The sequence below is a fragment of the Mustela erminea genome, chromosome 1 (assembly GCF_009829155.1).
Source record: "Mustela erminea isolate mMusErm1 chromosome 1, mMusErm1.Pri, whole genome shotgun sequence".
NCBI lineage: Eukaryota > Metazoa > Chordata > Mammalia > Carnivora > Mustelidae > Mustela > Mustela erminea.
In genome coordinates this window covers 211632562-211657245 of record NC_045614.1, presented here as the reverse complement: position 1 = coordinate 211657245, position 24684 = coordinate 211632562, and the positions used below count along the sequence as shown (strand labels likewise).

General features: G+C 48.4%; 1 protein-coding gene across 7 annotated transcripts in view; it reads right to left on the bottom strand.

Annotated features, from left to right (window-relative positions):
* The window catches only part of DOP1B (DOP1 leucine zipper like protein B), a 108496-nt gene that overhangs the window by 22146 nt on the left and 61666 nt on the right, over positions 1 to 24684 (bottom strand). For all 7 annotated transcript variants that reach the window (XR_004288502.1, XM_032354644.1, XM_032354608.1 and 4 more), the window contains 9 exons: positions 15760 to 15912; positions 14973 to 15073; positions 14085 to 14275; positions 9637 to 11266; positions 9041 to 9152; positions 8007 to 8195; positions 7745 to 7867; positions 5670 to 5804; positions 1322 to 1377 (listed from right to left, as the gene is read on the bottom strand). Coding sequence is in view for 6 of the 7 variants with exons in the window: in XM_032354644.1 (XP_032210535.1) it covers positions 1322 to 1377; positions 5670 to 5804; positions 7745 to 7867; positions 8007 to 8195; positions 9041 to 9152; positions 9637 to 11266; positions 14085 to 14275; positions 14973 to 15073; positions 15760 to 15912 (2690 nt within the window). In the remaining variant the exon portion in view is untranslated. The remainder of the gene's footprint in view (positions 1 to 1321; positions 1378 to 5669; positions 5805 to 7744; positions 7868 to 8006; positions 8196 to 9040; positions 9153 to 9636; positions 11267 to 14084; positions 14276 to 14972; positions 15074 to 15759; positions 15913 to 24684) is intronic.

The following is a 24684-nucleotide window of genomic DNA, read 5'->3' as shown; positions in this document are numbered from 1 at the left end:
AAGTCAAAACACATATTACAAGCACATTTTAGGATTTTAGGTCCGGGCAGTTATAAAGCAGAGGTAAGACAGAGTATCTGACTGACCTGTTTCTTTTTTAGATTAAAATATGCACAAATGAGATTTGTGTACTCGGGCAAGAACCCAGAGTGTGGAGACCAGAAATCCTGCCGCTGACAGGTCAGATGCTCCTGGTTTCCTGTCTATCAAATAAAGGCCTTGAACCAGAGGGCTGTCTGATCCCTTCGGCCTGTCCAGCTCGAGTATCTGGCCTCCCCAGTGCTGCTGGTACTAGTCAGCCCCCAGGTCCCAAGGTCACCCGTCAGGAAGCTCATCTTCGGCAGCTGTCACAGCGAGCCCGAGCTGTACAACATGTAGCAGCTCAGCCGCAGCTCAAGGGCCCTGGGTTCAAGGCCTGGTGCCTGACGTACCACCTCGGGAGTGACCTCAGCAGTGCCTCCTCTGCAAGGGGACGGTAAAATCCGAACCTGCTGCTGCTCCAGCAGCTCACGTATCACTCAGACCGCTGTGGCGGACGCCGCACAGCAGCTACCACCAGGAAAGACGTGACTGGCTCCTCTCTAAATCCCAGAGGAAGGAACTCGAACGATGCTTGGGTGAAGCATCAACAGCTAGTCTGAACTGCACCCCAGGCCCGGGGACTCCTGCCATTCTGATCCCCCTTGATCGAGCCTCCTGCAACCTCAGGATGCGGTGAATTCGAACCACGGAACGGGAACTGTGTTAACCAAGGAGCTCGTATCTGGTCGTCGGGCCACCTGACTGCGTAACTCCTGCCACACATGTGAGGACTGGGTGGCGTCCTTGAGAGAGGGGGCTCTACCCCCCACTTCCCCCTTGTTACTGCAACAGAGATGGCCCCACACAGTGGAGGGGCTGCGAGCTGTACCCAGATGTGCTGTGTAAGACCCGAGCAGCCTGGGAAGCTTGTTTTCCACCCGTGGGAAATCAAAAGCGCTAGTGAGCTCGGGACACCCAGGCAGAAGCCACGGGAAAACACTGAGGACAGCACCCGGAAGAACCATTTCTCCTTTTGCTAAAGGAAGTCTTTAACACATTTAACACTGAACATAAAATGTCTGACCTATAGCACCTGGATTTTATAAAGTCAGATTAGGTCTCTGCGGAAGGAAAAGTAAGATCATCAGGGTGTTCTCACACCTCAGGAGGAAACTAAGACCCTGTCAAGACATTTTCTGAACTAAGGCTCTCCAGCTGTCAGCAAGTACCATCAACGTTCCATTTAGAATCGCTGCGACGGCATGTATCATTGAGACGTGTTTGGGAAGGGCTGCATTACCTTTGGACGAAAGCGTAGCAAAACTGCAACACGGGGATATCCACAAGGGGTGCTTTCTGAAAATAAAAAGTGAAACCAATGACTCCAAGTTGGTAGGAAATGAGGTTAAAAAAAAAAAATTACAATACAAAAAGAAACTGAGTCTACATCCTCACCAAGCAAAGGTTTTTAAGCCAAAGCCTTTCAAATACAGTAACACGCGGGAATGCATCCCGCAGGTGTAACAGAACAAAGCTATGAGGCCCCCAAGCATTACTGACTTTCCTAGCAGACTTCCAGGGCGAGCCCACAGCAGGCTTTTAACAAGTATTCAGGGAAAAGATGGTGTAATAACTGAACCTCCCTGAACAAAAAGGTGGTGGCCGATGCAGACCCTCACCAGTGCGTGCAACTGGCTACAGACAAGAGACGGTAACAAAATTCTAATTCTTAGCTCAAGGAATTTCCTCACACTCAGGCCAGACAGCTTCCCTGAATCCCAAGTGGCTGCAACTGCTTAGAAACTGGTTTTGAAAATACATTTTCCCCTCCCTGCTTATAAGAAGTTATCTGTAGAGGTTATGGAACTTGAATTAATTTAACTAACTACAAAATGTAATTCTGTTATTTGCAGAGCCAAAAACCAGCCAGTCAAGCTAACTGAATTTAAATAAAACAAATAAATAAATAAATAAACCCAAGAGCCATGTGAGACCTAGTGTTTTGTTTGCAGAGGCTCCTCCTGGAGGCAGCCCGCTCTGGGGAGGCAGCCAGCACGACACCCGCAGGAAGGCACCACTAGCACACGGGGTCACTGACATTTGTCACTTGCTCAGGGTTATAAACACAAAGTCACTGCAGATCCGGCCCCTTGTCCCCGCTCCTCTCTTCAGGGTTGATCAATATTTATGTACAAGAGTCAAAGGCAGCAAGACCACCCGGCAGTCGTGGGAGGCCCAACAAAGGCCACGGATGTCTCCCACATGCACTGCACATCTGATTCCTTGTTCCATCCCCTGGCTGCACGGCTGGCCTATCCTCTTTCCTCAACAAGGACACAGCTAACTGGGGGCAGAAATAGTTTCACTACTTAGGATTCCTTACCACCGAAGCACACAGCTGATTTTCAATTTTGGAACAAAGGAAGGGGACCAGGGCCCTGAGCGCAACTGACTCTTTGGAAGCCATGACAGGCCTGCCACGCACGGACGTTTCTGCAGAGGCTCCCCGGTGCCATGTGCCAGGGGCCCTTTCGGAGGTGGCGTCCAAGGGAAGAGCTCTACCCTAAGACAGGGGAAGCTACAAAAACGGCTCAAGAAATTCGCCGTCAGTTTTCTCACTTACAGGTGAGATGTGGATGAAAAGATGGCTGATTCCCAGGTTCAGCTTTTCTTTGCCATCCCCAGTGTGATGACCCTAACATCCAGAGCTGTATTCCTTTTATTCATTATAAAAACTTTATATCGTGGTAAAATATATATACGTGGGGCTCAGACGGTTGAGCACCCAACCCTTGATTTCGGCTCAGGTCATGATCTCAGGGTCTTGGGATCGGGCCCTGCATCAGGAGAGAGTCTGCTTGAGGATTCTCCCTCTCCCTCTGTCCCAACCCCACTCGCACTCTCTCCAAAATAAATAAATCTTTAAAATATACCCCAAATTTGCCATTTTTCAGTGTCCATTTCGGTGGCATTAACATTCATATCATCGCCATCCATTGCGGCAACCATCGCCACCACGCACCTCCAGAACTTCATGTTCCCCAAAGGAAACTGTCCCCATTAGACAGGAACTCCTGTTCCCTCTCCTCCTGCCTCTGGCAACCACCTCGCCCCCTTCTGTAGAAAGTATGTAAGCAACAGGCTACTCCTGAGACTGCAGGTATGTGGAATCACGTTTTTGTGACTGGCCTCACTTGGCATGTCCTCAAGGTTCACCCACTGTTACAGCAGGTGTCAGAATTAACTTCCTTTTTAAGGCTGAATGATATTCCACTGCATGGATAGATCTCGTTCATTTATCCAATCATCCATCAATGGATACTTGGGGTTGCTTCTACCTTTTCACTATTTTGAGTAATTCTACTATAAACACTGGTGTACAAATACCTGTTTGAGTAAAACTCTGTTTTTAAATAATCATCTTGTCCACTCTACCAGTTTTCATTTAGGGAATTATTCTTATTTTTTTCCGAACAATTTTATTTTTAATTTTTTTTTCATTTTTTATTCTATTTTATTTATTTTTAAAGATTATTTATTTATGTGACAGAGAAAGAGAGAGAGAGAGACAGTAAGAGAGAGAATACAAGCAGGGGGAGCAGCAGAGGGAGAGGGAGATGCAAGCACCCCATAGAGCAAGGAGCCCAACATGGGGCTTGATCCCAGGACCCTGGGATCATGACCTGAGTCAAAGGCAGACACTTAACAGCTGAGCCATCCAGGCACCCCTATTTACTTATTTTTTAAAAAATTCTATTTATTTAAGAGTGTGTGCACATAGTGGTGTACATGAGTAGGGAGGAGGGGCAGATGGAGAGGGAGAAGCAGGGTCCCTGCTGCATGGGGAGCTGGACGTGCGGCTTAATCCCAGAACCCTGAGATCATGACCTGAGCCAAAGGCAACTGCTTAACCCTGAAGCCCCTTTCCTGACAATTTTAAATCATGTGATAGGAGGCAATTATTTCAAAGTCAAAATAAATCCCTGGTTTCTATCAAATTAAGTAAGAATAGCTTCTACACTTTCAATGAGGCACACTGCTTTGGTAAACACAAAAAGCTCTGGGGTGCCAGGCTGTCTCAGTCAGTGGAGCGTGTGACTCCTGATCTCAGGGTCATGAGTTCGAGCCCCACATTGGGTGTAGAGATTATTGAAGAATAAAATCTATTTAAAAAAAAAACAAGCTCTAACGGCATAAAAAAATGCTAAACCACAAAGTCCTCTCTGTTTCAAAACCACCCCACATGACTGGCAAAGGCCTCAAGGCAGCAAGGACTCTCTTGGCTGCTGTATAGAAGCGGAGCGGCACAACTCTGGGAGCTTCACGGTTCCATTCTGGTGCCCTTTACCCAGCACTGCTGCCACCGCGGCCACACGAAGCTCTTCCTTCTCAGAATGCCTCGGAGTCCTGTCCCCAGACCTGTACTTTTCACTTTTACATATAAATTATGCAAACTTTTAACCTGCCCTTTGACAAAGATGTTCCTCTTCTCTCTGAGCTCTGGTCAGGGCTCTCTTCTCGACTAGGCCTGTGGGGACTAGGGCTTTCAGCAGGACTGACTCCATGCCCTAACCTGAACAAACAGTGCTGTGGTTCTAGCAGCTCAAGGTGGGGTCCCTCATAATAACCACTGCCCCTTAAAATGCCTGCCCAAGAGAGCTCAAGGCTGCAAAACAATTTGCCATTTGTTGAGTCAACACGGGATAGGATCTTGACCTCCCTTCTCAGAGCATTTATTAAGAAAAGCATTATTATAAATCCTTCCTTTGGGGCGCCTGGGTGGCTCAGTGGGTTAAGCTGCTGCCTTCGGCTCTCAGGGTCCTGGGATCAAGTCCCGCATCGGGCTCTTTGCTCAGCAGGGAGCCTGCTTCCCTCTCTCTCTCTCTGCCTGCCTCTCCGTCTACTTGTGATTTCTCTCTGTTAAATAAATTAAAAAAAAATTTAAATTCTTCCTTTAAGAGGTACATGCATCTCCTACAACAGAAAATGTCTTTCTCAAGGACCTGGGAGACATCCTCGGACATACTGCCACTGAAAGAGACAGGGCCCCTGTGTCCCAGGCTCCTGGAGTGTAGGAGCCTGCCTGCCACCAGCCCCAGTCAGCAAACCCAGATGATCCACTCACAATGACCAAGTCCTCTCCACCCCGCTTTGGAATTTTCCACTCCCTGACTTTGCTGGAGACCCTGCTTGTTCACCCTTCGTGCTCCCCCGTTTTCCAGCTCAAGTACCCTGCTGCCCCTGCACAAACCAGAACTGAGGTCAGCTCTCTCCCCCAATACAGTAGCTACTGAACAAAGTCAGTCTTTGCCACCTCTACGCAGTATCTGGCTCTGCTTCCCCAGGATGCCCTTCAGGCTGCAGGTACTTGGTAAGAACCCATTCCTGGGCAGGGCGTGTCGCAGCCGGGGTGCACAGATGAAAGATGGGCCCGGCCTCCTGCGGCAACCACCTTCAAACAGGTGCACCGAAGCCCATTAGGCACACCTCATGGGGTCTCCCCCAAGCCCAGCAGAACACCTCCGTTCCCCTGCCCCAGGAAATCCAAGTTGCTCCTTCGACCTCTGCTTCCCTTCCAAACACAATTTATAAGGCGTGGAGACAGGCGGGTGCTGCGCGTCCATCCGGAAGATCCCCAGGCTTCCCACCTCATCCCCTCGGATTTGCGGCGGCCTCTTCACCACCTCCTTGGCCAGGTGCAACACCGTGTCTGTCTGCAGGGTGCTGAGTGCACAGATCAGGTCGACAAGGGTCAGCTGGGATGCACTTGCCGCTGGGACAATCTGCCAAGGCAAAAAAATAGCTCCCTTAAAGGTCACAGAGAGAAAACAAAAATAAGAATGGTGCACAGAAAATATTCTACAATAGCGGCCCCATGGAGAAAGAGCTTTAATCTTTTAAGTAAATATTTAAACAAAAATTGGGTAAAGGACTCTACTGGTAGGGATAAAGAGGAAGTTGAGCATTTAATCACAGGAACATAGTCAGCATCTGACATACATTAGGAATAACAGGGGCAGGCGATGATGGGGCAGTGGCAGCGGTATGTTTGAGTGCAGAAAGCATGTCATTTCATTTTTTTTAAAAAGTAATCTCTATACCCATCGTGGGACTCAAATTCACATCCCTTGATTTTAAGAAGTGGATGGTCTACTGACTGAGCCAGCCCAGTGCCCCTCAGAAAGCATTTTAGAAACAGACCCACTTAATTGGAAGGAAGCAGAGTGGCCCTGAAAGATAGCCCTGAAAGTACGAGGGCAGTAAAAGAAAAACCAGATAAACCAGGTTCTCAACAGTTGGTCTTGGCAGGAAAGCCCTGGTATGGGAGGTCCACTCTGGATGACGCAAGTCTGCATAATGTGGTCGCACACACTTGGAAGGATCAAGTTTACCACCAGGGAAGACCCCACAGGTGCTAAGCAGGGTGGCCTGGACCACCGACCTCTCGTGTGTCCTCAGGGACCAGGAGCCTACGCTGGGCACTGAGAAAGTGTCCAGGGGGTGGGACTGACCCTCTGACGGAGGTCTGAGATAGGAAACTAGAGCGTCAAGAGAGAACAAAGGAAGAGACCTATTTTTTTTTTTTATTTTGCAGAAATAAACCATGTCCCTGGAGGATTCAGTGATGGACCATTCGGTGGTTAAAGAACGGGTGAGTTGTGAACTGAAGTTATCTTTGGGAATAGGAATGGGAGGGTGTAAATCAGTAAAAAGCCTATGGAACCTGGTATGTCAATGTAGGTTCATGACTGGAACAAACATACCACTTGGGGGGGGTGCTGATCATGGGGGAGACCATGCACATGTGGGGTAGGGGGCATTTGGGAAATCTCTGTGCTTTCCCCTAAATTTTGCTGTGAACGTTAAGGCTGCTCTTTAAAAAAAAATAGTCTTGGGGAGTCTGGGTGGCTCAGTGGGTTAAGCCTCTGCCTTCGGCTGAGGTCATTATCTCAGGGTCCTGGGACGGAGCCCCACATAGGGCTCTCTGCTCAGCAGGGAGCCTGCTTCCCATCCCCTGCCTGCCTCTCTGCCTACTTGTGAAGTCAAATAAATAAATAAAATCTTTTAAAAATAAATAAAATTAAAAAAATCTTTTGAAAAATTTTAATAAAATCTTTTAAAAAGTTAAAAATTTAAAAAAAATTTTTAAATAGTCTTTAAAATAATAGTTTAAAGAACAGCTGTAAGACGGACTATAAGCAGGGAAGGATCCACAGGTTCTCACAGGAAGGATAAAGTACCATTCCTCGAGCTGGGTGGTGGGTTCACGGTGGTTTCTCTGATCTGTGGCACACACACACACACACACACACACACACACACACTTGTATGTGTGCTAATAATTACCACATTTACAAGGTTAACCAGAAGTACTAGGTATTCATTACACAGAAATCGGAGAGCCAGCCAGGGCGAGCTCCACTCCCCAACCTGGCCCGCCCACGAGCCTCCCCGGAGGCACAGCTGTGTTATCTGTGCATCTGCGTGGAGCGCTGCATGTTACACTCAACAATGAAGCATGGACACTGCATCAAAAACTCACGATGTACTGTATGGAGACTAACGTAACACAATAAAAAAAAAAACAAAAAAAACTAAAAACAGTGAAACCACTCCAGCAGTTTCCCCCGCCTGCCTCTGATGTCACCTTTGATGACAAGCAACTGTGGTATTTCTGGCAGAGTGAGTGAGTTCAAGTACAACTCTAAGTCTTAGACTCTACCTTCATCTTACTGAGACGTTTCAGCTTCTTTCTGCTCCACACTGTCGCGACTGCAGCTGTCAACTGAACCCCAAGATGGGCCGTCAACGGGTTCAAGAAGTCTAAAATTTTTTGTCGTATGGTCTAGAATGTGGGAAAGAGAAGAGTTAGGGCAGAGTAGTACCGGGGCTATCATGTTATACATATATTCCCAAACATGTTTATTTTTGTGGGATAACACACGACGAAAGAAATAATAAAACCACAGAGGAAGTTCTCTCACTTTGGTAGTTTTAAAGTAAACGGAAGAGGATCCCTTCGTGGCTCCAAGGAGATCCACGGGTCTCTTGTGAGTCTCTTCCTTTCTGAGAACATTCCAGAGAAGGGCCATGGTGTTGACAATTCGAGGCAACTCTTCCAGAATGGCATTCTTGGCATTTTTCAAACTGGTAGGATCGCTTACAGCGGTGGTCTAAAATTGAAAATGAATATGAGACTCAGCAGCGTGTGTGGCACTGGGTCCCTTCTCATGAGGCCAGGGCACGGGTGGGGTGGGGTGGGGTGGGGTTCTGGGCCCTAGCACTCCCCTGAGCAAGCCCCATTGGCCATGGTCCAGAAGCAACACGCTTCCTGTGCACATCAACCTGTAGCCTTCCTTTCTGGGCACCTGGGAGTCTGAGGTTCCACGTTAGACTCAAGTCATTCGGCCAAAGCGTTAGTTGCATTCAAAAATTTAATCCCCGAAAGGACAGAGCAACTGACAGCTAAAATGTCTTCAGATTGCAGATTTCACAAACACCGGGAGGTCAAGTAAAATATACACGTGAAAAAAGATGACATCTGGGGGGCGCCTGGGTGGCTCAGTGCGTTGAGCCGCTGCCTTTGGCTTGAGTCATGATCTCAGGGTCCTGGGATCGAGCCCCGCATCGGGCTCTCTGCTCAGCAGGGAGCCTGCTTCCTCCTCTCTCTCTGCCTGCCTCTCTGCCTGCTTGCGATCTCTCTCTGTCAAATAAATAAAATCTTAAAAAAAAAAAAAAAAAAGGCGACATTTTATCCCAAATGGGTTACTAATAAAACAACGGGCCATGGGAAGGCGCCTCAGGGAGTGCCTGAAGAACTAAACTACATCTGCATTACTTTTGCATATTTGTGCACACATATTTGCATACACGCTTGCATCATTTGCAAGCATATATTTCCATATATATTTATGTTCCTTACAAGTGCACGTTTCTTATTTGAACAGGTTATAATCCAATGAAGACAAAACAATATATGAAATTTGTCTGGAACTCACCTGGGGGGAAAAAATCTTACCTTTTTGTTTTGGTTGGGCTGTTCCAAAAGACAAAAATGACTAATGGTTGTCAGACCTTCCAAAAGAGTGAGTGGGTAATCCGGAGAAATGTTCTCCCTCTTGGAGGTTAAACTTTGGTGAAGAAATGAGAAACTCGTTCTGAGAATTTTGAAGAATGAGGCTATCAAGTTTTTAACCCCACCCCTACATGCAGAAACCAGAAAGCAAGCACTATCTTCAATAACCTGGGGCCCTCGTAATGAAATTGTGTTATAATAATGAGGGGCATCTTGTGTGCTACTTCACATTCATACAGTCCCTTTGGAAAAAATGTCTTAGGATGCTTTAGACTTTCTGTGAAGGTGATGCATGCTTTTATTTCTGTTTTGCAAAAGTTACGGAGAGTGGCTGCAACGCTCAGCTAGCCTGGGTATCTGTGTGGAATCAAAAACGAAGGACGGAAGCATTTAGTGCCGGGTTACCCCCTCCTGACAAGGCTAAATCAGCGTCTGATTAGGCTGAAAATTACCTTCCTCCAGGCTTCCCTTGCACACCAGCCACTCATCGCAAACACTGGCCTCAAGGTAGTCGGCACATATCACACGGTTTGCCATACCTGATAGACAGCTTCACGGATTCACTCTCATACTGCTTGACCAGCTCGTCCAAATTTTTGCAGATCTGGACAATGAAAGGAGTCACTGTCCAGCCCAGGGACTTTCCGAAGTATGGTAAGGAATGCGTGACCAGGCTCACCCAGGCCGGGTGCATGCCGTAGCCATAGGCCGGCTGCAGCCCCCGCACCACGGCGGCCACCAGCAGCCCCTGGGAGGTGAGCGGGTGGGGCTGCACGTACTGCACGGCGCTGATGGCCTGCTGGAAGTTCAGGGCCCTCCGCCACTCCCGGGACAGTTCCGGCTGACTGTCGGCCTCCTCTTGGACCTGGCCCAGGTGGTGTTCTAAGACAAAGAGCACCTGCAGCAGCTTCAGCAGCTCGATCTGCAGGGGGTGCTCGCTCCAGATCTGGTCCCGGCCCAGGTTGATGAGACTCTCCTCAAAGAGGCTCTCCTCCTGCGCCGCCCGGCCTCGCTCGGCGGTGGCCAGCCCGTAGCGCTTCTGGCTCGTGTACATGGAGGCGGACAGCGAGAGAAGGACAAACTCCTGAACTTTGCACCTCTGCAGCAAGCTGTGAATGAACTCCACGTTCTTCCCCTCGGCAGACTTGGCCATGGACACCAGCTGCGTCATTATTCTGATCAGCACCTCCACGCTCTTGACCTGCACGTCCCGGTTGCCGAGGACGTCTCGGTGGGAGACCTTCAGGTAACAAGGGTAATAGCTGCGCAGGAAACTGAGGCACAGGTAGGTGAGGAGCTCGATCAGCAGAGAGTGGGGACACACACTGGGGGACTGGGTCTGGAGCTTTCCATAGAAACTCTGGCCAACGAGGGCCTCCTGGTGGCGAGCGAGGAGGTTGGAGATGAGGTTGAGGTGCGCGGTGGAGCTGGTGTCCATGCTGGTCCTGGACACCGCCTCGATGAACTCCTTGGGGTTGGTTTTGAGCACGGCCTCTAACACTGAGAAGGCATAAAGAACTCGCCGGGAGTCGTAGGGCTGCAGGTAGAGCAGAATGTGCTTGAACAAGGCCTCAATGGTCTCCTGCCTCTCGCGCTGCTGCTTCAGCAGCCGGGACGTGCTGAGGGCCTGGAGCTCCAAGTCGGCCTCCTCGTCACTGGAGAACGACTCCGAAGCCTGGGTCTTGTCTGAGTCCACGCGTGTCAGGCTTAACTTGGCACCGGACTTGAAGCCTTCCGCCTGGAAGGCGGCCAGCAAGGCTGAGCGCCTGGGGTGAACCCTGCCGCCCATGGGGATGGGCGCACAGCAGCTCTCTTCGTTGCTCAGCTCCTGCGGGTCGTGGGAGGGGGAGGAGAAGGAGGATGTGTTCTCGCTGTCCGTGTGGGCAGAGCTCGTGTCTGCAGACTCCGTGTGCTCGCTGCTGTCCGGGCCGCTGCAGGCCGTCCTGTCGGGAAGGTCCACGTAGTAGGGAAGGTCATCCTCGCTCAGCTCGCTCCCAGGTGGACACTTCTCTGGTTCCTTCTCCACCTCGGCCCAAATGGCCTCACGGTCCACGGTGGTGAACTGGCTCAGCGGCACGCCTTCTTCGGAGCTGCCTTCCTGAACCTCGGGCGCTCCACAGGGCTCTTTGAAGGGGGTTTTCTTCCTGTTAAACCAACGGTGCAAGTCTTCTGAAAATTACAAAATGACAAATGACTTCAGGACAGAAGAGGGAGCTCTGATAAGTTAATTCTAGAATGATCTTTATCTGAAACCCAGACAGAAAGATCGATGTTAATAAAATTCCCCCATAAAACTACAACGCCAGAGTCTACATCGTATTACGGACAGAGGCAGACCAAGTAAAAGTGAACGGGTCTTTTAAAATGTTCAGGGCATCAGAGAATATTGGCCACACTATCACAGAAAATACAAGTATTGCAACTTTTACGGGGAGGGTGATTTAAAAAAAAAAAAAAGCATATTATGTTGTTCCTTTCAAGAAATGAGTTTCCGGGACGCCTAGGTGGCTCACTCAGTTAAGCCATTGCCTTCAGCTCACGTCATGATCCCTAGCTCCTAGCATCGAGTCCCGCATCCGGCTCCTTGCTCAGCAGGGAGCCTGCTTCTCTCTTTGACTCTGCCTGCTTGGGTGTGCTCTCTCTCTCTATCTCTCTCTCTCTCTCTCTCTCTCTGACAAATAAATAAATAAATAAATAAAATCTTAAAAAAAAGAAAAAAACAAAAAGAAAAAGAAGTGAGTTTCCTTTTAAGAAACATATCCCACAGAAATGTCAGGTTTTCAAAGCAGGAAGGTCCTCGGTGAACCCTCACGTGTGAAGACAAGCTGGCAGGTGAACAAAACGTGACAAGACTGAGACAACTTACAGCACAAGCTTGCCACGGAGGACTACTGGGGTTTTTCAAAGACACATCTGTGTGTACTGAAATGAAGCAATGTGCAGGATGTATTTAGTAAAAGAAGAAAACCCAAGCCACAGAGCCAAGCTGTGCTGAACGAGCTCCCTTAGAGGACAACACCTATAACACGCAGCTCTGAAAAAATCTGGAAGACTGTCCACGAGCCACCAACAGGACCTAGTCCTCTCAGCGAGCACTGCAGGGGACTTCCGTGCGTGGTTTGACCTCCTTATTACTCCAATTGTTAAAATAAGCATGTAAGTACTTCTGTAATCAGAAAATATGCAACACTTTAAAATATTCGGGTCTCCTCAAAACGGAACACCACCCAGAAAGAAGTCTTTGGTAGGTACCACCAACCCGATCTTTACAGGCAGCTCTCTGCAAAACTATTCTGTGAGCGTCAAGCAAGATTAGGGAAGAAAGAAGAACAGACATTAGAAATACATGAGCTGGGGCTCCTGGGTGGCTCAGTGGGTTAAGGCCTCTGCCTTCGGCTCAGGTCATGATCTCAGGATCCTGGGATCGAGCCCCACATCCGGCTCTCTGCTCAGTGGGGAGCCTGCTTCCTCCTCTCTCTGCCTGCCTCTATGCCTACTTGTGATCTCTGTCAAATAAATAAAAAATTAAAAAAAGGAAGAAAGAAAGAAAGAAAAAGAAAGAAAGAAAGAAAGAAATACATGAGCTGCCTAAGGCTCACGGTGATGTTTTCAAAATAGGTATCTACAGGGATAGGGTGGGGGGTAAAGCAGAACTCTTCTGGTAACTTCCAGGGGAAGGACAAGGCAGGGAAAAGACATTTTCTCCTATTAGGGCCACAGCAGGAAACATGGGTTAGAGGAAGCAGCAGGAAGTGCCCTGAGACTTTGAAAACTGGGACGCGCGGTGTTAGGACTTTCTTCTTAACGCAAAGGAACTCTAAAAGAATTTAGCTGCCATAAATGATAGCCAAACTTTGAAGAAGGTGCTTTACTTTCTTGTAACATGGAATAACAGAATGCCTTTTCTTTGAGAAGGCAGCCAACTTTCCTTCCTAAAGGAAAACTAGGGGTTCCAGTTTGGGTCAGGGAACCTTGTAAAGAGAGGAAGTGTCTCAGAAATGACTGCTTATGGGGGTGTTAGGCTACTTCTCCCTGTAAGATAAGACTGGTGCAAACAGAAAATTTACAGCCCGGTGGGCTCAACAAGCTAAGTCAAAACTTGTGAAGTCATCACTGAGAAAACGGCAGGAAGTCATAAAACACCGCTACTGCATTAGACATGTTAGTTCATGAACTGCGCTAGGCGCTAATCACCCACATGTAATGTGCTCATCGGGTTTATTTTAGGCTCGTTTCTCTTCTTCCTGCCTATATTCTACTAATTTGCGCTCAAGATGCCTCTGGGAGTGCCCGGGTGGCTCAGTTGGGTAAGCCTCTGACTCTTGGCTTCAGCTCAGGTCATGACAGAAAAATGAACAGGCAGAAAAGAAACCACTCACCTTGGGTGTCGAACGTTCACTAATAAAAAAGTTATGTTTTAGATACGTATAACTGACCACATGACATGGAAATTTCAACTTCTTGGTCGTTCATAGCTGGAGGCAACCTCAACTACCCCTCGATCTAAGCAGGGATCTGTAGAGAAGTGTCAGCCTAGCCAGAACTGCAACTCTCGTAAGCGGAGGCACACTGGGAGACACTGGGGGGGAGGGTCTGTTATTCTTTCCTTCTGCCTTAGGTGCACTTGAATTGTTTTCAGTAGCAGAAGAATAAAAAATGAGCTATTTTTATTGGAACATGGGTTACTGTATCTTTTTTTATAAAAAAAAAAAAATCTGATTTTTCAGTGAAAACAAACCCACTCCCTAGCATTTCTAAGTGCTGGTTTGTCTGCTCCTCACATTTTAAGAGTCCTTACAACTTTACAAAGTGCCCTCATACTGCCAGTATCCGGCCAAACCACTGAGCAGGGCTAAGTGCCTCGACTGTCCCCCTTGGCAGCTAGGGTCTAGAGCTGGGTCCAGGGGTCCTGGAGCCCCTTCCCTTGCTCCCGCCCAGGGACACTGGGGACACAGTGCTCCCCGGGTGTCCTGAGAGGTGTGCTCACCTGCTGTGTTCTCCTGCTTGAGGCAGTGAATGGAGGTCCTCTGGGTTTTGGGCTGGAGCAGGAGCAGGAGCATGGGTTCCAGGATGCGGGCCACATCCCCCAAGGAGAGTGCGCGCACCAGCCAGCCCTGGGCTGCTGCGCTGATGGCGCCGTCCGTGCAGGCCAGGCTGTCCAGCACGACGAACAGGGATCTGTGGGTGGGAGGGGTATCATGGGGCCAGCATCTGGCCATCCCATGCACCAGGCTGCCCCTGGGGAGCTTCATCCATGCTGGGCCCAGAAGACCCAAGCAGATAAAGACAAGGGGATTTCCACCCTAGAATCACCGGAGGACCTTTTTAAAATCCTGATGCCCAGGCTTCACCCCAAATTGATTAAATTGGCTATGGGGGTGTCCCCCCACCATCAGAATCAGCTGGCATTTCTCTAAGGGTGTGTGTCTGGCCCCACACCTAGTTTTGGAAACAAGGAAGGGGATTTTTTTTTAAGTGCAACAGACTGTACTGCAATAAAATTCACATCTCGAGCACACGGTTGATGACACTCAAGTGCCCACACTCGGTGCAGCTACGGCCCGGATAAAGACCCAGACTACTCCACTTCCCTACGAAGGTCCCTTCACAAGGCACCATCTCAAAGCTGCTCAGGTGATTCTGCTGCATGGGCCTCCTGCCCCAAGACCAAATTTAGAAAATCCCTACTACACATCCACACAAGTCTGGCCTGAAGTCACTCAGGGAATCATGGGAATTGTTTGCTGGGCATCCGGAAAATGGGGTCATGCTATCCATTTCACACGCTTTCCCCTCCCGGCCCAAGACCCCACCCAGGAACCTCGGCAAAGTCTCCTTTGCATTAAGAGTAACGTACCCCTGAGGACCACCTTACCTGTCAAAGGAGCGATTGTGAGATGTCACACGACTGCCCTGGGTCTCTCTCGTCAGGTGCCAGATGACAGAAAACCTAAACAGAGCTTCCAGTCTCGTTCCCTTGATGAGGAAATAAACAGCGTGAGGCACCTACTCCTCTCACAGTGCACTACAGTCACAGCAAACCCGCCTTCAGTAACACACACGACTTAACAGAACGACGGCCACGTCAGCAGCGGTGCTGGGCCCTCGGGGGTCTCACGTGGCCCCGGGGAAAGGAACCGGCACCCTCTCCTCCCGGACATGGTAGAGCACGTTCTCAAGACTCCACATTAGCTCATGTCCAGGGTCAGACCTGGGCCTGTGGTCGAAGATCACAAGACCACGAAGAGCACGGTGTTCTCACATACCTCAGACGTGCCAGGCCCAACTGGCTCAGAGCACAAGGACACAACCACCAAGAATGGCCAGGGTGACATATTCTCTATGACTGCTTACTTCACCAGTAGCTCTAGGATCCCTGCAAACACTCAGGATTCTGCAAACATCATGGGAGTTGGGGGAGATTTCCCTGATGGTCTTAATATGGACACAACCCATATTTTTAGGACTCTAAAGGGGATAGCCAGTCCTTCTGAAGGCCTCCCAATCCTGAGATCCTGTAACACCTCTGCTTCGTGATTAGGATGACCACTGAGCCCCGGAAGGGTTGAATATATGTAAGTCTGCCCCAGGCACGTACAGGGATGGGTGGCCTGGCAGTTGGGATCTTTGCAGGACGGAGATGACAGGCTGCAAAGACCTACCTTGTCAGGGTCCAGGAGGGCATGGCAGATGATGTCTTCACAGATGTTGGCCGTCGGGGCCAGGCAGTGCAGCCGGTAGAACAACTCCACACAGGTGATGTGATGCTCCCGGGTCTCCTTGTTCAGCTGATTCCAAAGCACACGAGCCACCCTCTGGGGCAGAAGGCAGAATGTGTGAACAGAGGCAGCGCCCATGCTTCCTCCTTGTGCCAGTCCAATCCTAGCCCCGAGGAACTGGGTCCTCAATATACAAAGGACTACCACTAACAAACAAAAGGAAGCAAACCAAACCCCAAACCAAACCAAACCCTCACCAGGTGACATTCCAGGTTAAACTTGAAGGTGTCTCTATACCCAATATGGGGCTCAAACTCATGACTCTGGGATCGGGAGTCACATGTTCAACTGACTGAGTTAGCCAGGCATCTGAAAACTACTCTTTTTAATTTCTAAGCAAGCTCTATGCCCAGTGTGGGGCTTGAACTCATGACCCTGGGATCAGGAGTCATGTGCTCTATCAAACGAGCCAGCCAGGTGCTCCTTGAAACGTGGAAGTTTGACCTTGTAGCTAAGCACACTGCAGCTCTCGCCCAGGTATCAGCATTATTTCAGGGAAGAAATCAACTGGAAGCAAGAACCTACTGGCTGACATATCCTTTCGACAAGACAAGCACACTTGACCAAGGCTTACTACATGCTGTTACAGGGGTTTCCAGAGCTGTGGCCTCCAGGAAGTGTGGTGGATTTGCACTGGTCACCAGTCTCGAGGCAGACACACTCACAGCACCTTACCACCTAGGGCTGGCTTACACTGGTCACCATGCGGTACTGACGAAGAATCATGGCTTTCTGCTTTAACTCCACAAACCTGTCCGTTCCCATCACTGTGCACAGTGCCATGGCAGATGCCCAGTTCATTTTCAGGTCACAAATCACACCCAAATCAAGCCCTCCACGTCCTCAGCCCTGATCTTAGCTCTTTAAACCTATGGGGCCTGGAGTGGCTACAGCCCCTCCCAAAGTCCCAGGGAGCACCCAGGAGTGGGGGGGGGCGGGGGCGGGGCTGACCCAACCAGATGAGACTCAAAGGGAAGGACCCACTTCCAGAAGGGAATTTCTGAAGGTATTCTTCCAGGTCATGGGAAAAGACCACGCATCATAAACTGTGGTATTTTATAAATACATCTCAGATCAAATGACGCTTTTTGACCCATTTATTTCTATTTGACAAAACTATCTTCTCTGTTAGATCAAATTAACCATTGACTGGCTGGAGCTCCTAACCATTATTTTCATTACTTTTTTAGTCTAAGGGAATATGACCAATTACCAAATTGCAATGAAACCTGATACAAAACTTTTAATTAAGCAGAATAATCCCCTTACTTGTCATCCCTGGGGGCAAATTTATGCGGAAGAAACTCCTTTTGGGAGGTTTAAAACCATGTTTTTTGAAGGGTTAGGGAGCTGATGTTGATCACAACACACACCCCTGCTCCTTGGTGGTGTTGGGCTTCTCAATCCCTACGTTCTGAACACTTTCTTAGTGAACTGAATTCTGCCATTACCACCTGATTGGGAAGGTCGGGGCGCTCGTGGGATAGCGGACCTTATTCTCTGCATGGTGGGCAATGCAAACACTGGCATGTGGGCTCTTCTGTGGGAATGAGCAGAAGATCAGTGGAGCCCGAGAACAGGGGCAGGGCCCGGCTGCTGGTGTGGGCGGCTTCACTGCCTCCCGACGTGGGAAGCAGCCAGCCAGTGCTGTCGTTCTAGATGGCTTTACACTCTGCAAAGTGCACTCCATGCCCGGCGAGTGGTAAGCACTCAGATACGTACCAAATATGACTTAAAATAAAAATCAAGGCTTCAGAAAGAACTCAGAAAAGCCTGCCTTCCAAAAACATGACCAAGGGTACATCGTCAAAACAAGAGTGTTTAATGCAATCATTGTTATTCTATTAACAGCTTTCCGAAGACTCACAGACTAAATTCTTCCTTCTGTTCCATTCCCTGTGCCTTATGACACAGTGACCCCACGCTGCTCAGATACACGCGGGAGCAAGGAAGGACTAGCCCAGTCACTGCTACTGTATCATAGTGACACTGTTCTTGCTCCGAGATCTACACGGACTCAACTCTGGAAAGAAAGGGAGTGGCTGTGGGATGAGATGCCCAAGCTGAACAGCAATCAAATGAGGCTCCACCAGGACCTAGCCCCGCAGATGGGGTCTGAGTGCACAAGTTAGTCTGGCTGTGTGAGGAGCTCCGTGAACTCTTCCAGAAAAAAACTACCATAACTGATGAAAATTATTAAAAAAAAAAAAAATCACCAAACCCACAAATCAAACATTTAGAGTTTCTGGAAATTATCCTAAGGGCACTCAGGAAATAAAGAAACATTTATTCAAGAAAATCTACTAAATTCCAGTAAAAGCAACAAGTCTGTGGCAGCGGAACTGTGACCCTATCCACCCCAACTCAGCCCAGCTTGGTGTGACAAGGAACGTGACTATCCACTCCAGGTGGAGTTCCCTCCCCGCAGCTCCCAGTCCAGGGCTCTGCATCTCCGAGGAAGGGGCGGCATTTCACACCTCTTCCTCACTCCCGGGAGGACGCTGTATCCAGACACCGCAGGCCAGGAGTGCTGGAGTTCCCATCGTTCTCACCCTAGCCTGCTTGTGTGGGGATGTGATGTGCTCCAAGAAGCAAGCTCAGACAACTAGAGCCACCGCTCCTGTTGGGAGATCTCCCTCCAAGAGAAAACAGGTAACGGTCTCAGTTCCCAGCTCTTCCTGAGCAATGGCCATGACCCAGAGAGCTCCCTCAAGGAAAGCGTGAGGAAATTCAAACCTAGGAGTGCTCTCAAGAACAGTGGAATTCTGTAGTAAGTAATTACCACAAGCCCAGTAGCCCCACAACAGCAACATGTTAAACCAGAGGCCAGCTTGTTTACCAGAAGTAACTGGGACAAGAGATAGCCAGGAAGAACCCTCGTGGGTAAACAAAACAACTCACAATCTGGCCTCCAAAAATGATCTGACTGTGGAGTAACATAGGCCTGTGGGCACTGCTGAAAACACGAGAGCAGGCAGCCAGGCAGCAGTTCGTGGGGCCTAACGGCTGTGTGTGATGGTGACAGAGACAGCCTCACAGAGAGAGCAGGGAAAGAGACGGTCAGTGAGAACCCTGCTAAGACTGCCCTCAACGCAGGGGACCGCACATCCCTCCAGAGAGCAGCGCCAAAGGACTCACACGGCGGGATAGACGGACTCACCAGTCTAGGCAAGTCACCAAACAGTGAACAACAGATGAGGGCAAAGTAAGATGGGGGGGGGGTGGTGTCAGAATACAGTAAAGCTGCTATGATACACTATCTCAAATGTCCAGTCTTCCAGATGCCTGGGTGGCTCAGTGGGTTAAGCAGCTGCCTTTGGCTCAGGTCATGATCCCAGCGTCCTGGGATGGAGTCCCACATCGGGCTCCTTGTTCAGCAGGGAGCTGCTTCTCCCTTTGCTTCTGCCTGCCACTCTGTCTGCCTGTGCTCACTCTCTCTGACAAATAAATAAATAAAATCTTAAAAAAAATAAAATGTCCAGTCTTCAACAGAAATAGTAAGACATACAAAGAAACCGGAAAATCCAACACTCGCACAAGGGAAAAAAGTGAGCAGTAGAAGCTATCTGTGAGAGCAAACAGGTGTCAGATTTATTCAACAAAGACCTCAAAGTAGCCACTGTATGTGTGCTCAAATACTAAAGGAAACCATATTTTAAAAAGTAAAGGAAGGCATGATTTCTCATCAAGCAGACAATATCGACAATGGCTCAGTCAGGTTAAGCGTCTGCCTTCAGGCTCAGGTCATGATCTCAGGGTCCTGGGACAGAGTCCTGCTTTGGGCTCCCTGCTCCGTGGGGAGCCTGATTCTCCCTCTGCCTCTGCTGCTCTCCCTACCTGTTCTCTCTCTTGCTTGCTCTAGTCAAAATCTTGAAAAAAAAAAAAAAAAAAAAAAGAAAAAAAAAGAAAAAGAAAAGACTGAATAAAACGCGAGGCACACAGATATCACCGGAACATGCAGAAACATACTTGTGTGGAGCGGCACAGAGGAGGGAGGCAGGAGCTCAGGTCCACCGGGGGGAGGCTGTGGCCCAGGTACAGACCGAATCCACAAGTCAAGGGCCAGGAATGGAGATGGAAAATGGTAAAAACAAAAAAGCCCCCCAAAACCAAAACAACAACAACAACAACAACAACAACAACAACAACAAAACCATATGGAAATTCTGGAACTAAAAGTATAATAACTGAAATGAAACTTTCACCCCTCGGGGGGCTCCATGGCTCATCTGAATGGATGGAAAGAAGACTCGGTGAAGAAAATGGACAGAAATGATGCAATCTGAAAGACAGAGAGAAAAAAGAATGAAGAGAAATGCACAGGGCCTGAGAGGACTGTGGGCCACCGTGAAGTGCAGCAGCACACCCACGGACGGGAGTGCCGGGGGAGGAGAAACAGAAAGGAGCAGGGAAAATACGTGCAGAAATAACAGACAAAAACTCCCCAAATTTGATAAAACAACAACAAAAAAACATTAACCTACATATCCAAGAAGCTTGTGTGGAGGCCAAGAAAAACAAGGCTGTACCTACCTCCAGTCTAGCCCTGACATAAGTACAGCCATCTTGGCAAAGCGGAGGCTGGCACCTTGCACCCCCTCTCCACCAGCCCCCCTCCCCTCAGGGGTATGTGTGACATTCCTCAACCAACCCTAGCTGTCCTAAAAGAAAAACAAATAGTTAACTTGCAGAGATCACAATCCTGCAAGAAAGGAGTCTCCCTTGGTTTACAAATGTCCTAGAGATTTACGACAAAGAAGCTATCCATCAATAGCACAATTTCCAGAGGCAAATAACTCAGTTCCTCAAGCCCTAACGTCACCCTCCCCTCCATAAAACTGAAGGAGGCTGAGGTAGAAGGAAATGTAAATAAAGTTAAATTTCTTCTAAACCCAAATCTCACTAACAAGGACACTTGATAGAAGTGTGAAACTTTATCTCTAAACCTCCAAGGTAGTGTCAGCAATCATTCCCAAGCATATGACCCACTGATATACATCTAAAGGGTCTCACAAGAAGATTTTTATTATTGGTAATGAATAACCTTTTCCCAGAAAACAGCTAGCCCCTCAAGGTCCTGGAGACCTCACTTCCAAAATTCCTTAGAGACTTACATCATCCATAACCCCCTTTGTCCTCACCCACTGCAAAGTCCACCCCTACTCTGCCTTTAAAAACTCTGACTGTAATCTGGCTCGGGGTCCAAGTCCCTACCCCACTGTGCCGGGTATACTTGGGCCCAAGCTTAAGCTTGTCAAATAAACCCTCGTGTGATTGCATTGGTGCTTGGCTCCTTGGTGGTCTCTCAGACACGAAAACTCAGGCATAACACTTGAAGCATTCGTAGTAGGATACACTCCACACAATCCAGAATGGGCATAACACAATGAGATGCTAACAGACAAAGATGAAGAGAAAATCTTGAGGGCAGCAAGAAGAAAACCACTCATCAGTATAAGGGAAACCTAAGAAGATCCAGAGCTGCCTTTTCATAGAAATGCCAGAGGCAAGACAGTCAGTCACGTATCCAAATGGTGAATCCCAATGTGAGTTCAAACATTCACATTGAGCATTTGTTACGGGATTATTGAAAAAGTGCTGTTGGGGCATCTGGGTGGCTTACTCAGTTAAGCATCTGACTCTGATTTCGGCTCAGGTCATGATCTCAGGGTTATGAGATGAAGCCCCGAGGTGGGCTCCGTGCTGGAGCCTGCTTAGGATTCTCTCTCTCCCTCTGCTTCCCAGCCACCCTCTCCCCTGTGCACCAGGCACACATGCTCTCTCTCTCTCTCTCTCTCAAAAAACCTGCTGCTTTACTTAAATATTGTATATTCAAGCATATCTGGTGAAGGAGCAGGAGGCTGGCTGAGGACAAAGCAAAGGCTGGCGCCTTGCACCCCCCCTTCACCCGCTCCCCTCCATATGTGTGGCGTTCCTCAGGCACCCCTGACTGCCATAAAATGATAAATGGTTAACTTGCTGAGATCACAATCCTGCAAGACAGGAGTCTCCCTTGGTGTACCAATGTCCTTGAGATTTACAAACAAAGAAGTTACCTTATCAATAGCCCAATTTCCAGGGACACAGAACTCAGTTCCTCAAGCCCTAATGTCACCCTCCCCTCCATAAAAAACCGAAGGAGGCGGAGGTAGAAGGAAAAGTAAATAAACTTAAATTTCTTCTAAACCTAAATCTCATTAACAAGGATGCTTGATAGCAGGAATGTAACATTCCACCAGGAGACTCCCAATTGTCTTTACTTGATAGTAACCAGGCCTTCAATATCCTGATAGTGCTTTTATCCCATGCGTGGGCTAACCGGCCAGTTCTGCTTCTGTAAGATTGCTTTGTCTGCTTTCGCACGCGGGTCCCCTGACCCAATCCACTGACGCCAAGTATGCCTGTTCAAACTATCAATCAATCAGCTCAGCCCCACCCGAAACTTGTTCGTATCTGTCTATAAAAATCCTGCACCGACCCAGCTCCAGACCTCTGGGCGTTATCAGCAACGAGCGGCGCAGAGGTCCAGGTTCGAACCTGCAATAAACGACCCTTGCTGACTGGCTTTGACTCACATCTCTGGTGGTCTTTTAAGGTGGGGGTAATACTCTATTGGCATTTCATCTGGGACTGATTAAAGTATATTTATTCTTATATTCTAAGTTTCGAAAGAACAGAAAAAACCTAACCAAGAACACTGTACCTAGTAAAACTATCTTCCATAAAAGGAGAAATAAAGGCATTTCCAGATAACAAACACTGAGTGAATTTGTCGCCAGCAGACCTGTCTTACAAGAAACACTGAACGAAGTTCTGGGGTGGGGGGCGGTGAGAGGGATGGGCACGAAGGACGCACTTGATGAAATGAGCCCTGGGTACTGTTTGCTGGGTTTGTGTATCACTAAATTCCACCTCTGAAATTCTTAACACATTATATGTTAATTAACTGAATTTAAATTTAAAAAAATCAGAACAAACACTAAAGGAAGTTCTTCCAGGTGTAAGCAACTGACCCTAGATAGTTAATCAAATCCATACAAAAAGCACCAGTCAAGGTCATTGTGTAGTTCTAAAAAGACAGCTTAAATGCCTATCTCCTTTCTGTCAAATGATTTTTGGGAAAAGACTGAGTAGGGCACCTGGGTGGCTCAATCAGTTAAGTGTCTGCCTTCAGCTCAGGTCACGATCTTGGGGTCCTAGAATTGAGCCCCCTGTCAGGTTCCCTGCTCAGTGGGGAGCCTGCTTCTCCCTTTCCCTCTGCCTGCCATTTCCCCTGCTGTGGTCTCTCATTCACTCTCACTCTCAAATAAATAAGTAAAATCTTAAAAAAATTTTTGTGTAAAATGCAAGGCACACAGGCATCACTGCACTATTACTAGAACATGCAGAAACACACAACTCCAAAAATATACTGAGAAAAACTATTAGAGCAATTAAAACATTACACAGAAAAATATCCATTTGCTGGAAAAGAAAACTGTAAAGGAAGGATAACAAAAAATAGGGAAAACACCAAGTAAAATGGCACACTTCTGCGACTACAGTAAAAACCACTGAATTGTATATTTCAAGTGGGAGACTTGTATAGTAAGTAAATTTTATCTAACTACAGCTGTTATTAACAACAGCAACAACAACAATAAGAAACAAAGCCGAGAGGTGGCCCCAGTTATGTGACCTGCTTGGGAAGAGCTCATCCCAAACAAGAAAAAGGCAGCTTGTTTCTTTCTTTCTTTCTTTTTTTTTTTTTTAAGATTTTATGTATTTATTTGACAGACAGAGATCACAAGTAGGCACAGAGGCAGGCAGAGAGAGAGGGGGAAGCAGGCTCCCTGCTGAGCAGAGAGCCCAATGTGGGGCTAGATTCCAGGACCCTGAGATCATGACCTGAGCTGAAGGCAGAGGCTTAACCCACTGAGCCACCCAGGTGCCCCAAGGCAGCCTATTTCAAAGGCTTTCAACGCACAGGCTGTTAGAACCTGAAGGGAAAGTAGAGTTTCTATATCTCATTCACCCATAAATTATATAAAATATCTCTTCCCAAGTGCCAAAACTTTCCAGGGTGTCTGCAGCCCCATCCCCGCAGGTCCCAGTGAGTGGGCACGTCCCCATCTGCCCCACATGACCTCCTACCCCTTGGCCCCTGTCACTGCTGCGTGGGCTGGAGAAGCAGAAGGCGCTGACCCAAGGGTGCCTCACTGACAGACTAACAGCCCCAACCTGTTAGCTCAGGCTTGTGGGAAAGGTATATGAGCATCATTAGCTATAGGAACCAAACTTGAGGGTCATGAGGCAGACTGAAGGTCACGTGGCAACCAAGTTGTTAGGTGACCCCTGGACACCCCCTCGGCCAAGCGAGGTGCAGAGGGAGCAGTCTTAGGATCTTAGAGCCCCCAGATGAGACCCCATGAGACCCAGCTGGATTGCGCTCTTGACCTTTGACATCTGTGGGCACTGTCTCTATAAGAAACTTGACTTTTTGGGCGCCTGGGTGGCTCAGTGGATTAAGCCGCTGCCTTCGGCTCAGGTCATGATCTCAGGGTCCTGGGATCGAGTCCCGCATCGGGCTCTCTGCTCAGCAGGGAGCCTGCTTCCCTCTCTCTCTCTCTCTGCCTGCCTCTCCATCTACTTGTGATTTCTCTCTGTCAAATAAATAAATAAATAAAATCTTTAAAAAAAAAAAAAAAAAAAGAAACTTGACTTTTTCTCACGAGCTCACCACAACTGCTTTTAGCTTTTTTTGCAATTAAACGAGCCCTATCATATATAGCTTTAAGTGATTTTACTTTGTCCCCTCAAAGATGGACG